The sequence below is a fragment of the Oncorhynchus gorbuscha genome, linkage group LG04 (genome assembly GCF_021184085.1).
Source record: "Oncorhynchus gorbuscha isolate QuinsamMale2020 ecotype Even-year linkage group LG04, OgorEven_v1.0, whole genome shotgun sequence".
NCBI classification, from domain to species: Eukaryota; Metazoa; Chordata; class Actinopteri; order Salmoniformes; family Salmonidae; genus Oncorhynchus; species Oncorhynchus gorbuscha.
The window spans coordinates 61,231,440-61,249,030 of record NC_060176.1 but is presented as its reverse complement, the minus strand read 5'-3'; the positions used below and the strand labels follow the sequence as shown (position 1 = coordinate 61,249,030).

Genomic DNA, 17,591 nt, shown 5'->3' with positions numbered 1-17,591 from the left:
CTGTACAGCAAAAAAACCTTCAAAAAGCCCACTTACCCTCCAGAACATACTGCTTCATCTCAACTTCATAGAACTTGTTGGTGCCGATGATGAGGCTGTAGTTGGTCAGATGGAGGCAGCTGCAGGGCTCCAGAGTCTCTATCTCCTGATAGAGGGGTGGAGGAAGGAGGGCGTTAGGAGAGTAGTGAGGGAATACAACTGATTAACTGATAGGAGGAACAGATTTTCTTCAGGTACAGTTCAATATAAATGAGGGACATGTCTAGTCACTGTGAGCTGTCTTGAGGGTTAATTAAATGTCCTCTGTAACCAGAACATGTGTTTATCATTCCATCTGACTATTTGTGTGTAGTGCACATTGAGGTGATACTCACCTTGCGAATGCAGAACTTGTTGAGGTTATCATTGTAACGCAGAATTGTAATCTTGTTCGGCATTGCAGCACAGATACAAGGCCCATTATCTATCTGTAGACAGACAAATTCACAACATCAGCCACACAGCTAGCATAAGGGATAAACATTTCTTCTGCCAAGGGATAACCAACTGAAACAATGTCCCCAAACCATTGAAAACCAGTGGACTTACTCTGCCTGCAGAGAAGAGGTGGCAGCCCTTGACCGTCTCAAAGATAAATGGTTCTAGTTCAGACTGGGCAGGCAGGTGTGACTGGGCCAGAGACTGCTTCACCTTTTTAATCTCCACCAGACACAGCGCCCTCTCATCCCCTACAGGCCAAACACAGACATTACACCTCTATTCAATTCAGTCTGACTGACAAATAAATTAGACAGTAGTAGACTATGTATATGTGCTGTTATCACTGGTGGAGTCAAGTCGGCTGTCTCACCAGCAATCATCAGCAGCTGTTCATGTTCTTTCATGATGTGGATCTGGAAGACTGAGCCCAGGCCAGGGATGTGGGTCAGGGAGTTCTTGATCAGATTCAGGGCGTACAGACCCTCCTCAGAGCCCACTAACACTATCTGTGGGAGGGGAGAGGCCAGACTCACATCACTGAGAGTGTATTGTACACTGTGGCACTACATGAAGTGCATATAGTACCAGTCAAAAGTTTGGACACACCGACTCATTCCAGGGTTTTTCTTTATTTTTACTAATTTTTACATTGGAATTATGTAGTAACTAAAAAAGTGTTAAACAGATTCTTCAAAGTAGCCACTCTCTGCCTTGATGACAGCTACAGTTGAAGTCGGAAGTTTACATACACTTAGATTGAAGTCATTCAAACTCGTTTTTCAACCACTCCACACATTTCTTGTTAAACAAACTATAGTTTTGGCAAGTCGGTTAGGACATCTACTTTGTGCATGACACAAGTAATTTTTCCAACAATTGTTTACAGATGATTTCACTTATAATTTACTGTATCACAATTCCAGTGGGTCAGAAGTTTACATACACTAAGTTGACTGTGCCTTTAAACAGCTTGGAAAATTCCAGAAAATGGTGTTATGGCTTTAGAAGGTTCTGGCAGGTGAATTGACCACATTTGAGTCAATTGGAGGTGTACCTGTGAATATATTTCAAGGCCTACCTTCAAACTCAGTGCCTCTTTGCTTGACATCATGGGAAAATCAAAATAAATCAGCCAAGACCTCAGAAATAAATTGTAGACCTCCACAAGTCTGGTTCATCCTTAGGAGCAATTTCCAAAAACCTGAAAGTACCACGTTCATCTGTACAAACAATAGTACGCAAGTATAAACACCATGGGACCACGCAGCCATCATATAACTCAGGAAGGAGACGTGTTCCGTCTCCTAGAGATGAACGTACTTTGGTGAGAAAAGTACAAATCAATCTCAGAACATGACCATCGTTATGTTTGGAGGAAAAAGGGGGAGGCTTGCAAGCCGAAGAACACCATCCCAACAGTGAAGCACGGGGTTGGCAGCTTCATGTTGTGGGGGTGCTTTGCTGCAGGAGGGACTGGGGCACTTCACAAAATAGATGGCATCATGAGAAAGGGAAATTAAGTGGATATATTGAAGCAATATCTCATGACATCAGTCAGGAAGTTAAAGCTTGGTCGCAAATGGGTCTTATGGACAATGACCCCAAGCATACTTCCAAAGTTGTGGCAAAATGGCTTAATGACAACAAAGTCAAGGTATTGGAATGGCCATCACAAAGCCCTGACCTCAATCCTATAGACATTTTGTGGGCAGAACTGAAAAAGCGTGTGCGAGCAAGGAGGCCTACAAACCTGGTTACTACATGATTCCATATGTTATTTCATAGTTTTGATCGCTTCACTATTATTCTCCAATGTAGAAAGCATTAAAAATAAAGAAAAATCCTGGAATGACAAGGTGTGTCCAAACTTTTGACTGGAACTGTGTGTTAACAACACAGGGAAAAAACGAATCTACCGATAACACTCAATGGCTGGTTGGCTGTTGCCCAATATATGCTTGCCATTATATTACCTGGTCTGTGAGGGGGAGAGTACAGTTGATGTCAAGTCTGTCATCACCCTCCAGCTTCAGCAGAGAGTTCCCCAGCAGTTTCTGGTGGACGGGGGAGAGAAACAGAGGTCAGGAGGCTTAGCTTCAGTCAAGTCGGGAATCTGTCAGGGTTTGTATAGGAACAGAGAGAGAGGGGGTCTATGTGCAGGTAGGTTGGGGTGGAGACAGTGTATTAAAGAGAGACAGTGTATTCTGGCAGAGTGAACAGGGGGTAGAGAGGCAGTGTATTCTGGCAGAGTGAACAGGGGGTAGAGAGACAGTGTATTCTGGCAGAGTGAACAGGGGGTAGAGAGACAGTGTATTCTGGCAGAGTGAACAGGGGGTAGAGAGACAGTGTATTCTGGCAGAGTGAACAGGGGGTAGAGAGACAGTGTATTCTGGCAGAGTGAACAGGGGGTAGAGAGGCAGTGTATTCTGGCAGAGTGAACAGGGGGTAGAGAGACAGTGTATTCTGGCAGAGTGAACAGGGGTAGAGAGGCAGTGTATTCTGGCAGAGTGAACAGGGGGTAGAGAGACAGTGTATTCTGAAAGAGTGAACAGGGGGTAGAGAGGCAGTGTATTCTGGCAGAGTGAACAGGGGGTAGAGAGGCAGTGTATTCTGGCAGAGTGAACAGGGGGTAGAGAGGCAGTGTATTCTGCCAGAGTGAACAGGGGGTAGAGAGGCAGTGTATTCTGGCAGAGTGAACAGGGGGTAGAGAGGCAGTGTATTTTGGCAGAGTGAACAGGGGGTAGAGAGGCAGTGTATTCTGGCAGAGTGAACAGGGGGTAGAGAGGCAGTGTATTCTGGCAGAGTGAACAGGGGGTAGAGAGACAGTGTATTCTGGCAGAGTGAACAGGGGGTAGAGAGACAGTGTATTCTGGCAGAGTGAACAGGGGGTAGAGAGGCAGTAATAACCAACAAGTAATCTAACTTACAATTCCAAAACTACTGTCTTATACACAGTGCAAGGGGATAAAGAATATGTACATAAGGATATATGAATAAGTGATGGTACAGAGCAGCATAGGCAAGATACAGTAGATGGTATCGAGTACAGTATATACATATAAGATGAGTATGTAAACAAAGTGGCATAGTTAAAGTGGCTAGTGATACATGTATTACATAAGGATGCAGTCGATGATATAGAGTACAGTATATACGTATGCATATGAGATGAATAATGTAGGGTAAGTAACATTATATAAGGTAACATTGTTTAAAGTGGCTAGTGATATATTTACATCATTTCCCATCAATTCCCATTATTAAAGTGGCTGGAGTTGAGTCAGTGTCAGTGTCAGTGTGTTGGCAGCAGCCACTCAATGTTAGTGGTGGCTGTTTAACAGTCTGATGGCCTTGAAGTAGAAGCTGTTTTTCAGTCTCTCGGTCCCAGCTTTGATACACCTGTACTGACCTCGTCTTCTGGATGATAGCGGGATGAACAGGCAGTGGCTCGGGTGGTTGATGTCCTTGATGATCTTTATGGCCTTCCTGTAACATCGGGTGGTGTAGGTGTCCTGGAGGGCAGGTAGTTTGCCCCCGGTGATGCGTTGTGCAGACCTCACTACCCTCTGGAGAGCCTTACGGTGTAGGGCGGAGCAGTTGCCGTACCAGGCGGTGATACAGCCCGACAAGATGCTCTCGATTGTGCATCTGTAGAAGTTTGAGTGCTTTTGGTGATAAGCCAAATTTCTTCAGCCTCCTGAGGTTGAAGAGGCGCTGCTGCGCCTTCACGATGCTGTTTGTGTGAGTGGACCAATTCAGTTTGTCTGTGATGTGTATGCCGAGAAACTTAAAACTTGCTACCCTCTCCACTACTGTTCCATCGATGTGGATAGGGGGTGTTCCCTCTGCTGTTTCCTGAAGTCCACAATCATCTCCTTAGTTTGGTTGACATTGAGTGTGAGTTTATTTTCCTGACACCACACTCCGAGGGCCCTCACCTCCTCCCTGTAGGCCGTCTCGTCGTTGTTGGTAATCAAGCCTACCACTGTTGTGTCGTCCGCAAACTTGATGATTGAGTTGGAGGCGTGCGTGGCCACGCAGTCGTGGGTGAACAGGGAGTACAGGAGAGGGCTCAGAACGCACCCTTGTGGGGCCCCAGTCGAGAGGATCAGCGGGGAGGAGATGTTGTTGCCTACCCTCACCACCTGGGGGCGGCCCGTCAGGAAGTCCAGTACCCAGTTGTACAGGCCAGGGTCTCGAGCTTGATGACGAGCTTGGAGGGTACTATGGTGTTGAATGCCGAGCTGTAGTCGATGAACAGCATTCTCACATAGGAATTCCTCTTGTCCAGATGGGTTAGGGCAGTGTGCAGTGTGGTTGAGATTGCATCGTCTGTGGACCTATTTGGGCGGTAAGCAAATTGGAGTGGGTCTAGGGTGTCAGGTAGGGTGGAGGTGATATGGTCCTTGACTAGTCTCTCAAAGCACTTCATGATGACGGAAGTGAGTGCTACGGGGCGGTAGTCGTTTAGCTCAGTTACCTTAGCTTTCTTGGGAACAGGAACAATGGTGGCCCTCTTGAAGCATGTGGGAACAGCAGACTGGTATAGGGATTGATTGAATATGTCCGTAAACACACCGGCCAGCTGGTCTGCGCATGCTCCGAGGGCGCGGCTGGGGATGCCGTCTGGGCCTGCAGCCTTGCGAGGGTTAACACGTTTAAATGTCTTACTCACCTCGGCTGCAGTGAAGGAGAGACCGCATGTTTTCATTGCAGGCCGTGTCAGTGGCACTGTATTGTCCTCAAAGCGGGCAAAAAAGTTATTTAGTCTGCCTGGGAGCAAGACCACCTGGTCCGTGACTGGGCTGGATTTCTTCTTGTAGTCCGTGATTGACTATAGACCCTGCCACATGCCTCTTGTGTCTGAGCCGTTGAATTGAGATTCTACTTTGTCTCTGTACTAACGCTTAGCTTGTTTGATAGCCTTGCGGAGGGAATAGCTGCACTGTTTGTATTCGGTCATGTTACCAGACACCTTGCCCTGATTAAAAGCAGTGGTTCGCGCTTTCAGTTTCACGCGAATGCTGCTATCAATCCACGGTTTCTGGTTAGGGAATGTTTTAATCGTTGCTATTGGAACGACATCTTCAACGCACGTTCTAATGAACTCGCACACCGAATCAGCGTATTCGTCAATATTTGTTATCTGATGCAATACGAAACATATCCCAGTCTACGTGATGGAAGCAGTCTTGGAGTGTGGAGTCAGCTTGGTCGGACCAGCGTTGGACAGACCTCAGCGTGGGTGCCTCTTGTTTTAGTTTCTGTCTGTAGGCAGGGATCAACAAAATGGAGTCGTGGTCAGCTTTTCCGAAAGGGGGGCGGGGCAGGGCCTTATATGCATCGCGGAAGTTAGAGTAACAATGATCCAAGTTTTTTGGAGACTGGACATTGGCAAGAAGAATGCTGGGGAGTGGTGCGCGATGTGCCCTTGTCCGGAGTCTGACCAGAAGACCGCTACGTTTCCCTCTTTTTCGGAGTCGTTTTTTTGGGTCGCAGCATGCGATCCATTCCGTTGTCCTGTTTGTAAGGCAGAACACAGGATCCGCGTCGCGGAAAACATATTCTTGGTCGTACTGATTGTAAGTTGACGCTGATCTTATATTCAGTAGTTCTTCTAGACTGTATGTAATGAAACCTAAGATGACCTGGGGTACTAATGTAAGAAATAACACGTAAAAAAAACAAAAAACTGCATAGTTTCCTAGGAACGCGAAGCGAGGCGGCCATCTCTGTCGGCGCCCGATCACATTCACATCACATTACATCTAAGCAAAGATATTAAACAAAACACAATCATGTCTGATAGTTGCCAGGTGCTATAACAGTCAGACAATCACAGTAAACACAACGTTGATATGAAAATAGAGGAAACAATAGTAAGGACTGTGGGAAAAACAGCATGTGGTCACAGCAGGAAAGATGAACACACATTCAAGACAAACATGCACAGCATTGTTCTCAATATTGTAATTCTAATGTAGTACTGTAATTGAAAATGTATTGTGATTGTAATTTCATTGTAATTGTCTGTATTAAGTGTCTGTGTGTCTGGTATCAACAGGAAAGCAGATAACAGCAGCCTCGTTGGACTCTTTACCTGGACCAGAGGAGGCAGAACCATCTGTCTTTTGGACACAGCAGCCGATGTGCAGTGAAACCCCATAGAACGGGCAGAATAGAGCAAATCAACGAAACATGCCCACATACAGGGACATACAGTATGACATGATGAAAAAGCAACAAACAGGTGTGAGAGAAAGAGAGAGCGAAAGAGACAGAGAGAGAAGAAGAGGGACAATTAATGACACATTCAGTACAATAGACATCAGAGGTTGCTCACAAAACTTTACAACTGCAGTAAATTTACCACCTGATTTTTTTTTTAAACCACTACAAATCATTCATAAACATTTAATGGATGCATCATATTCATCACAAGTATGCTGTGTTAAAGAAAACAAGTGATGGTAATTGTAAATGCACTGTGGTGGTAAAGTATTATGGATAAACCCCATACAGTAAAAAAAAAAAGTTTTAACCCTTGATGAGTCAGACCTGAGGCAGCTAGACAGAGCAAATACCTTAAAAACATTAGCCAAGGGAAACAAGGGCCTATCCACCTGGCAGCCCTGGCAGCCCTGACATCAATGACAGCTATTGGCTGAGGCTATTGTTAGGGTTGAACTGGGATGTAGACATGAAGCTTGGGTTAGAGTTAGGGTTGTGCCTGGGGTTAGGGTTGAACTGGGATATAGACATGAAGCTAGGGTTAGAGTTAGGGTTGAACTGGGATATAGACATGAAGCTAGGGTTAGAGTTATAGGGTTGTGCCTAGGGTTAGGGTTGAACTGAGCTGTAGACATGAAGCTCGGGTTAGAGTTAGGGTTGAACTGGGATGTAGACATGAAGCTCGGGTTAGAGTTAGGGTTGTGCCTGGGGTTAGGGTTGAACTGAGATGTAGACATGAAGCTCGGGTTAGAGTTATAGGGTTGTGCCTGGGGTTAGGGTTGAACTGAGATGTAGACATGAAGCTAGGGTTAGAGTTAGGGTTGAACTGGGATATAGACATGAAGCTAGGGTTAGAGTTAGGGTTGAACTGAGATGTAGACATGAAGCTAGGGTTAGAGTTAGGGTTGTGCCTGGGGTTAGGGTTGAACTGAGATGTAGACATGAAGCTCGGGTTAGAGTTAGGGTTGTGCCTGGGGTTAGGGTTGAACTGGGATGTAGACATGAAGCTAGGGTTAGAGTTAGGGTTGTGCCTGGGGTTAGGGTTGAACTGGGATGTAGACATGAAGCTAGGGTTAGAGTTAGGGTTGAACTGGGATGTAGACATGAAGCTAGGGTTAGAGTTAGGGTTGTGCCTGGGGTTAGGGTTGAACTGAGATGTAGACATGAAGCTAGGGTTAGAGTTAGGGTTGAACTGAGATGTAGACATGAAGCTAGGGTTAGAGTTAGGGTTGTGCCTGGGGTTAGGGTTGAACTGAGATGTAGACATGAAGCTAGGGTTAGAGTTAGGGTTGAACTGGGATGTAGACATGAAGCTCGGGTTAGAGTTAGGGTTGTGCCTGGGGTTAGGGTTGAACTGGGATGTAGACATGAAGCTAGGGTTAGAGTTAGGGTTGAACTGGGATGTAGACATGAAGCTAGGGTTAGAGTTAGGGTTGTGCCTGGGGTTAGGGTTGAACTGGGATGTAGACATGAAGCTTGGGTTAGAGTTAGGGTTGTGCCTGGGGTTAGGGTTGAACTGAGATGTAGACATGAAGCAGGGTTAGAAGGGTTGTGCCTGGGGTTAGGGTTGAACTGAGGTTGAAGAGGGTTAGGGTTGAACTGAGATGTAGACATGAAGCTAGGGTTAGAGTTAGGGTTGAACTGGGATGTAGACATGAAGCTCGGGTTAGAGTTAGGGTTGTGCCTGGGGTTAGGGTTGAACTGAGATGTAGACATGAAGCTAGGGTTAGAGTTAGGGTTGAACTGGGATATAGACATGAAGCTCGGGTTAGAGTTAGGGTTGTGCCTGGGGTTAGGGTTGAACTGGGATGTAGACATGAAGCTCGGGTTAGAGTTAGGGTTGTGCCTGGGGTTAGGGTTGAACTGAGATGTAGACATGAAGCTAGGGTTAGAGTTAGGGTTGAACTGGGATGTAGACATGAAGCTAGGGTTAGAGTTAGGGTTGAACTGGGATGTAGACATGAAGCTAGGGTTAGAGTTAGGGTTGAACTGGGATGTAGACATGAAGCTAGGGTTAGAGTTAGGGTTGAACTGGGATGTAGACATGAAGCTAGGGTTAGAGTTAGGGTTGAACTGGGATGTAGACATGAAGCTAGGGTTAGAGTTAGGGTTGAACTGGGATGTAGACATGAAGCTAGGGTTAGAGTTAGGGTTGTGCCTGGGGTTAGGGTTGAACTGGCATGTAGACATGAAGCTAGGGTTAGAGTTAGGGTTGAACTGGGATGTAGACATGAAGCTAGGGTTAGAGTTAGGGTTGAACTGGGATGTAGACATGAAGCTAGGGTTAGAGTTAGGGTTGTGCCTGGGGTTAGGGTTGAACTGGGATGTAGACATGAAGCTCGGGTTAGAGTTAGGGTTGTGCCTGGGGTTAGGGTTGAACTGGGATGTAGACATGAAGCTAGGGTTAGAGTTAGGGTTGTGCCTGGGGTTAGGGTTGAACTGGGATGTAGACATGAAGCTAGGGTTAGAGTTAGGGTTGTGCCTGGGGTTAGGGTTGAACTGAGATGTAGACATGAAGCTAGGGTTAGAGTTAGGGTTGTGCCTGGGGTTAGGGTTGAACTGGGATGTAGACATGAAGCTAGGGTTAGAGTTAGGGTTGTGCCTGGGGTTAGGGTTGAACTGGGATGTAGACATGAAGCTAGGGTTAGAGTTAGGGTTGTGCCTGGGGTTAGGGTTGAACTGAGATGTAGACATGAAGCTCGGGTTAGAGTTAGGGTTGTGCCTGGGGTTAGGGTTGAACTGAGATGTAGACATGAAGCTAGGGTTAGAGTTAGGGTTGAACTGGGATGTAGACATGAAGCTCGGGTTAGAGTTAGGGTTGTGCCTGGGGTTAGGGTTGAACTGAGATGTAGACATGAAGCTAGGGTTAGAGTTAGGGTTGAACTGGGATGTAGACATGAAGCTCGGGTTAGAGTTAGGGTTGTGCCTGGGGTTAGGGTTGAACTGGCATGTAGACATGAAGCTAGGGTTAGAGTTAGGGTTGTGCCTGGGGTTAGGGTTGAACTGAGATGTAGACATGAAGCTAGGGTTAGAGTTAGGGTTGAACTGGGATGTAGACATGAAGCTAGGGTTAGAGTTAGGGTTGAACTGGGATGTAGACATGAAGCTAGGGTTAGAGTTAGGGTTGAACTGGGATGTAGACATGAAGCTAGGGTTAGAGTTAGGGTTGAACTGGGATGTAGACATGAAGCTAGGGTTAGAGTTAGGGTTGAACTGGCATGTAGACATGAAGCTCGGGTTAGAGTTAGGGTTGTGCCTGGGGTTAGGGTTGAACTGGGATGTAGACATGAAGCTAGGGTTAGAGTTAGGGTTGAACTGGGATGTAGACATGAAGCTAGGGTTAGAGTTAGGGTTGAACTGGGATGTAGACATGAAGCTAGGGTTAGAGTTAGGGTTGAACTGGGATGTAGACATGAAGTTAGGGTTAGATTTGGGGTTGTGCCTGGGGTTAGGGTTGAACTGGGATGTAGACATGAAGCTAGGGTTAGAGTTAGGGTTGTGCCTGGGGTTAGGGTTGAACTGAGATGTAGACATGAAGCTAGGGTTAGAGTTAGGGTTGAACTGGGATGTAGACATGAAGCTTGGGTTAGAGTTAGGGTTGTGCCTGGGGTTAGGGTTGAACTGAGATGTAGACATGAAGCTAGGGTTAAGGCTACATGTAGGTTTAGGGCTAGGGTTAGGTTTAGGATTGGTTGAGTGTGTTTGTGTTTTTTAGTAAGTAATTATACTCATTTAACTCCACAGTACTGTGGTACTCACTGCATCTGCCTCAGCCTTCTCCCGGGATGCTCGCCCCCCTGCCACCACAGATTCCAGCACGGCCACCCAGCGCTGCTTGTCTGGGAAACTGGGAGCCATGAAGTACAGAGTCTGTCCGGGCCAGCGCGAGGTGTGGGGGTGGGACTCCAGTTTTAGCACATACTGCACGTCTACACACACACACCACAGCACAGTGAGGGAACAAGGAGACAGTCCATTCCTAAGCAGATCATGATACTAATAAGTAAAGCGCTAATTATAACCAGTTGAGGCACTATCCTAGCTCACCTACTGTGGCAGGGCTTCGCTATGAGTGTGAGTAAGTTTGGTGTACCTGACTTGGCGGTGTTGGGCAGCTCAGATGCCCCTACAGCACCATGCACCATCAAGTCTACATCAGACAGACATAACGAAAACTCCTCCAACGGCTTCACTGACTCTGAACAACACAAACAGAGAGAAATCTAAATGTACCGACAACAACACAGACCAGAATACACCACCTGGCAGCTATCAACAACACTGTTAGCCCAGCGGAATAAGAATGGTTTGTTTTGAAAAATGCTACTTGGAGTTCGACCTACACAGAGCTCCAAAAGAATTGCGACAGTCACAATTTGTTTCTCGCTTTGGCGCTGTCCTTCAGCACTTTGGATTTTAAATGATACAATAACAGTGAGGTTAAAGTGCAGACTGTCATCTTTAATTTGAGAGTATTTGAATCCATATCGGGTGAACTGTTTATGAATTACAGCACTTTTTGTATGTAGTCCCCCATTTTAGGGGACCAAAAGTATTGGAGTCACTTTTATTGTAAATAAGAATAGAATATGTTTCTGAACACTCCTACATTCATGTGGATGCTACCATTATTACAGAAAGTTTTGAATGAACCGTGAATAATGTTGAGTGAGAAAGTTACAGACACACAAATACCATACCCCCAAGACATGCTAACCTCTCACCATCACAATAACATGGGAAGTTAGCAATGGGGGGGGGTATGATATTTGTGCCACTGTCCAAATACTTTTGGAGCTCACTGTATTTCATAATCAAATTTACTATAGGAACATTAAAGTTGTAGGACCTTCTCTGGGCTCTGTTTCGTAGATGGTCACCTTGGTCCCATCCAGCACCACATACTTCTTCTCCCAGCCCTGGCCACGCTTCACATTCCTGCAGAGCACACACATGTTTGTCACTGGGCCAGCAGCATAGACTACCACAGAGTCAGACAATCAATACCTGGGACAGATGAGCATAATGCTGTAATCTACAATTATACTTCAGCACTAGAGAGCCATCTCAGATGATATCAAATACAGTATGAGGGATCAGCAATCAGTCTACATTGATCAAGGGCAAGCAGACAGGCAGTGTTGATCTATAGTATAGTGCTCTTAGTCAAATCTGTTTTACAGTAATAGAAAGTATGAAGTCCACACACCAGAGTTACCAGACCCACCTGGGCTGCTTCATCCACCCCTCCAGGTGAACATGTCCACTGGCCTCTTTGAGCTGCAGGCCAGGGGAACTGCCTTTGTCCCGGCACAGCCCCTCAGCCATATGCAAGGCACAGTCCCCAGACATGCCACACGCAGCAGGAAGACAGCGGGAGCATTTTGGATGGCACAAAGCGTGACATTCTGAAGTAGAGAAGAAAACACTTAAAGACAAGGACTACCAGAAACACAGTGCTGTACAGGCTACCCTTCTGAAAAAGCCTTGCTCAACAGAAATGTGCCATGACTAGTCAACGTGACAGGGAGTGGATGGTTGGAACGTAACATACCGATGCAGGTGGCTGCTTGATGACCGAAGTGCACGGTATCCAGACACACAGTACACTTGGCAGCCCTCATGTTGAGTCCCACAGTGAAGCGGTGAGGGGTGTTGTGGTGAACGCTCTCCCTCTGCCTCCCCCTCTCCCTGTCTCTCTGACTGTCCTTCATGCGATGGCCGTACTCTGAACACAGCCAGAGAAGACAGTGAGTAGGGAAAGTATCCATAGCAACCACAATGATTGTATGAAAAATCAAATCTGTGCACCATGCCATGTCAGCTGTGCAAGTGAGGCAACAAACAGGAAGCATCACCAAGACAACGTTCACAAGGATCTGAAGTAAAAAGGTAAATCATATTAATAGCATCATCCACCATCAGTTCATGACTGGAACGTGACACATGCATCCAGGAATCGTCTTATTGAGGGAATTGGATTCATATGTTCCAACAGTCCGGTATAGGCTGAAAAGCTGGAAAGAAAACACCTCTGTGTATGTATGGTGTGCAGGTCTGGGTTGAGTTGCAGGGCAGATAGCTGTGTGAGTTGCAGGGCAGATAGCTGTGTGAGTTGCAGGGCAGATAGCTGTGTGAGTTGCAGGGCAGATAGCTGTGTGTGTTGCAGGGCAGATAGCTGTGTGTGTTGCAGGACAGATAGCTGTGTGAGTTGCAGGGCAGATAGCTGTGTGAGTTGCAGGGCAGATAGCTGTGTATGTATGGTGTGCAGGTCTGGGTTGAGTTGCAGGGCAGATAGCTGTGTATGTATGGTGTGCAGGTCTGGGTTGAGTTGCAGGGCAGATAGCTGCGTGAGTTGCAGGGCAGATAGCTGTGTGAGTTGCAGGGCAGATAGCTGTGTGAGTTGCAGGGCAGATAGCTGTGTGAGTTGCAGGGCAGATAGCTGTGTGAGTTGCAGGGCAGATAGCTGTGTGAGTTGCAGGGCAGATAGCTGTGTGAGTTGCAGGGCAGATAGCTGTGTGAGTTGCAGGGCAGATAGCTGTGTGAGTTGCAGGGCAGATAGCTGTGTGAGTTGCAGGGCAGATAGCTGTGTGAGTTGCAGGGCAGATAGCTGTGTGAGTTGCAGGGCAGATAGCTGTGTATGTATGGTGTGCAGGTCTGGGTTGAGTTGCAGGGCAGATAGCTGTGTATGTATGGTGTGCAGGTCTGGGTTGAGTTGCAGGGCAGATAGCTGCGTGAGTTGCAGGGCAGATAGCTGTGTGAGTTGCAGGGCAGATAGCTGTGTGAGTTGCAGGGCAGATAGCTGTGTGAGTTGCAGGGCAGATAGCTGTGTGAGTTGCAGGGCAGATAGCTGTGTGAGTTGCAGGGCAGATAGCTGTGTGAGTTGCAGGGCAGATAGCTGTGTGAGTTGCAGGGCAGATAGCTGTGTGAGTTGCAGGGCAGATAGCTGTGTGAGTTGCAGGGCAGATAGCTGTGTGAGTTGCAGGGCAGATAGCTGTGTGAGTTGCAGGGCAGATAGCTGTGTGAGTTGCAGGGCAGATAGCTGTGTGAGTTGCAGGGCAGATAGCTGTGTGAGTTGCAGGGCAGATAGCTGTGTGAGTTGCAGGGCAGATAGCTGTGTGAGGGTCAATGGATTGGAGTGTAGGTCAACAGGTGTAAAGGAAATTGCTTCAGATTTCCAAAGCTGAGCACTTAAAGGGAGGAAAGTTTAGCTCAACAACAGTGAACTATGTATGTAAATGTTTTCATTCTCATCTATCCAAGTAGAATACAGACACACAAACTGTATGTCACAAACAAATAATGGCTCCTTAACATGATAGGGTGATTTTATGTTAGCTGGTAATGTCTAATCATCCAATCTGCTGATTCAAATTTAATCTTTACAATGATTTACCTGACAGCAGCCAGGAATGAGCATTGATACAATATTCCAATGTGGTGGTACCAAGAAACATTTCTTTATGATTTATGTATGTATGTATCTTTATGCATAGACATGTAAAGTGACTTTTGATGAACTCATTCATTGAAGTGAACACCACCTTTAGAGCTTGTGTAATTCAGTAAAGGGGCATTACTGGAAAGTGGAAGCTCCAATACAAGCATTAAAAACCCAAACTTAGCATACCATACTCTAAATGTTAAAAAATGTTTTAAAACATTTAGCAGACACTCTTATCCAGAGGAATTTACAGGAGCCATTTGGGTTAAGTGCCTTGCTCAAGAGCACAACAAATCTGCACCAGCAACTTTTCAGTTACTGTCCCAACGTTCTAACTGCTAGGCTACCTGCCGCCCTAAAGATCTGCCATTTGATCCTAGTGCAGAGCTTTTAAAATCTGGCCCATTCGGAGTAGAGGGTTAAAGGGATGGGACAGAAAACCGAGGGCTCCGGAGTTAGGAGAACTAACTTTCAGAAGTGACCCTCCTTCTCTCTGTTGAGTGTGAGAAAAAAGGACAAAGGTCTAAGGCATTAGGAGGAAGATGAATATTTGCAGGATGGTAGTGACCATCAGGAAAGCTTGCCTGGTTACTATTGCAGTTCCAAGTAGCTTTATTATATACTGCGTTATATGGAAATATGGACACATTGCTGTAGCCGACACAGATGTCTCATCTGGTGGTGTGTGTGTTAGCTGTGCACAAGGTCTTTCTGTAAATACCGGGGCCAATGTGTGACATTGCAACTAATATAAAAGGATATGTATACAGTACACTACCGTTCAAAAGTTTGGAGTCACTTAGAAATGTCCTTGTTTTTGAAAGAAAAGCTATTTTTTTGTCCATTAAAATAACATCAAATTTATCAGAAATACAGTGTAGACATTATTAATGTTGTAAATGACTATTGTAGCTTGAAACGGCAGATTTTTTTAATGGAATATCTACACAGGCGTACAGAGGCCCATTATCAGCAACCATCACTCCTGTGTTCCAATGGCACGTTATGTTCGCTAATCCAAGTGTATCATGTTAAAATTGCAACTGTTGTACTGATTAAAGAAGCAATACAACTGTCCTTCTTTAGACTAGTTGAGTATCTGGAGCATCAGCATTTGTGGGTTCGATTACAGGCTCAAAATGGCCAGAAAACAAAGAGATTTCTTCTGAAACTCATCAGTCTATTCTTGTTCTGAGAAATGAAGGCTATTCCATGCGAGAAATTGCCATGCAACTGAAGATCTCATACAAAGCTGTGTACTACTCCCTTCACAGAACAGCACAAACTGGCTCTAAACAGAAGAGAAAGAGGAGTGGGAGGCCCCGGTGCACAACTGAGCAAGAGGACAAGTACATTAGAGTGTCTAGTTTGAGAAACAGACGCCTCACAAGTCTTCAACTGGCAGCTTCATTAAATAGTACCCGCAAAACACCAGTCTCAACGTCAACAGTGAAAAGGCGACTCCAGGCTGCTGGCCCTCTAGGCAGAGTTGCAAAGAAAAAGCCATATCTCAGACTGGCCAATAAAAAGAATAGATTAAGATGGGCAAAAGAACACAGACACCTAACAGAGGAACTCTGCCTAGAAGGCCAGCATCCCAGAGGCGCCTCTTCACTGTTGGTGTTGAGACTGGTGTTTTACAGGTACTATTTAATGAAGCTATATTACCAGATTATATTGCACATTTTTTTGTCATTATATCCACAATAATTAATAGGAATTGCATTGGGTGTTGCGCAATAGTCTAGCCTACACAATTGCGCACAGTAGACTCTGTGTCCAATCCGAGGCACAAAACACATGAACACATTACCTTGATGCTTTTCCTGTTAAATCTAAGAACACCCTGCTGTAAATCAAGCAGACAACAACAGATGTTTCAATGTGGTACCAGGCACAACTCTCTTCATGAATGAGACACCAAAACATTCTGGATATTCCTTGCGAATACCTTTTTTCCAGCACGAACACCTTTTTTCCAGCACTTGGTCTGTTGTTTCCAGAGCCGAGTGGCCCTATAAACTCACTACGCAAGTTGCGTAGGGCCCCGCAAATTATGCAAGGGCCCTGCCTCCCCCTCGTGTCAAAGCGGATGTCAATGTTTACAACTTCAATAAAAGGATGAAGTGGAACTAACCTTCTGGTCACGAAAAGAGAAAAAAAGAAAACACCATGAAAGTGAATTGCGGGAACAGCAATCAGGTAAACTTGTGTTCTCTCCTCTCCAAGTTTGATGTCAGCAAATAACTGTGGTGTTAAGTTGTGCTAACTTGCAGTGCATCTCTCTCTAATCTGTCTGTCTTGCTAACCTAGCTGGGCAGTGCATCTCTTGGTCTGTCTGTGTCTTGCTTGCTTGCCAGCCACTTCCAAAGCTGTGTTCTGTGACTTTGTGCCTGACAAAAGTGAGAGTGAAATACAGATATTTATTACGTTTGATAAACTCCAACGAGCAACGGTGTTTATAAACTGTAACTCGGGAAAATATAAGCACATCGCGCGCGAACATGTGTTTATATGCATGTGCACGAAATGAAACTCGAGCTTTCCAGCAGCATCCTCTAATGGGGACCAGTCCAGACAATATATGGGTGTGAAGGCACTCCTCATAGGTGCAAATCATTTAAAAACAAGACAATGATTATCTAGTCTCTCAGTCAAGGTTTAGTTACAACTCTGGACTAATGCAAGATGGAAAGCAATGGATTGACACTGACTATTGATTTATATATTTAATTTAAAATGTTGATTAGCTGGGCATGCTGGGCAATATGGATGCACATCTCTCAGTAAATAATAACCAACAAGTATTCAGCCAAGTCACTGTATAGTATAAATAGTATTTTATATTTCAGCCTCAGCCAGTACTAACACAGACCCAGTACAGCCGGCTTCAGCAAATACTAACACAGACCCAGTACTGGCAGTTTCAGCAAGTACAAACACAGACCCAGTACAGCCGGCTTCAATAAATACTAACACATACCCAGTACAGCCGGCTTCAGCAAATAATAACACAGACCCAGTACTGGCAGCTTCAGCAAATACTAACACAGATCCAGTACACCTGGCTTCAGCAAGTACTAACACAGACCCAGTACAGCTGGCTTTAGCAAGTACTAATACAGACCCAGTACAGCTGGCTTCAGCAAGTACTAACACAGACCCAGTACAGCCGGCTTCAGCAAGTACTAACACAGACCCAGTACAGCAGTCTTCAGCAAGTACTAACACAGACCCAAGTACAGCCGGCTTCAATAAATACTAACACAGACCCAGTACAGCCGGCTTCAGCAAATACTAACACAGACCCAGTACTGGCAGCTTCAGCAAATACTAACACAGACCCAGTACACCTGTCTTCAGCAAGTACTAACACAGACCCAGTACAGCTGGCTTTAGCAAGTACTAATACAGACCCAGTACAGCTGGCTTCAGC

General features: G+C 45.7%; 1 protein-coding gene across 1 annotated transcript in view; it reads right to left on the bottom strand.

Moving 5' to 3' along the window:
• Positions 1-17,591, bottom strand: part of LOC124034412 (citron rho-interacting kinase-like) — a 48,550-nt gene that overhangs the window by 3,476 nt on the left and 27,483 nt on the right. The window contains exons 23-32 of the mRNA XM_046347587.1: positions 12,266-12,439; positions 11,939-12,119; positions 11,561-11,649; positions 10,805-10,909; positions 10,471-10,640; positions 2,454-2,534; positions 851-986; positions 589-728; positions 375-467; positions 37-145 (exon numbers count right to left, since the gene is read on the bottom strand). Of these exons, the coding sequence (XP_046203543.1) occupies positions 37-145; positions 375-467; positions 589-728; positions 851-986; positions 2,454-2,534; positions 10,471-10,640; positions 10,805-10,909; positions 11,561-11,649; positions 11,939-12,119; positions 12,266-12,439 (1,278 nt within the window). The remainder of the gene's footprint in view (positions 1-36; positions 146-374; positions 468-588; positions 729-850; positions 987-2,453; positions 2,535-10,470; positions 10,641-10,804; positions 10,910-11,560; positions 11,650-11,938; positions 12,120-12,265; positions 12,440-17,591) is intronic.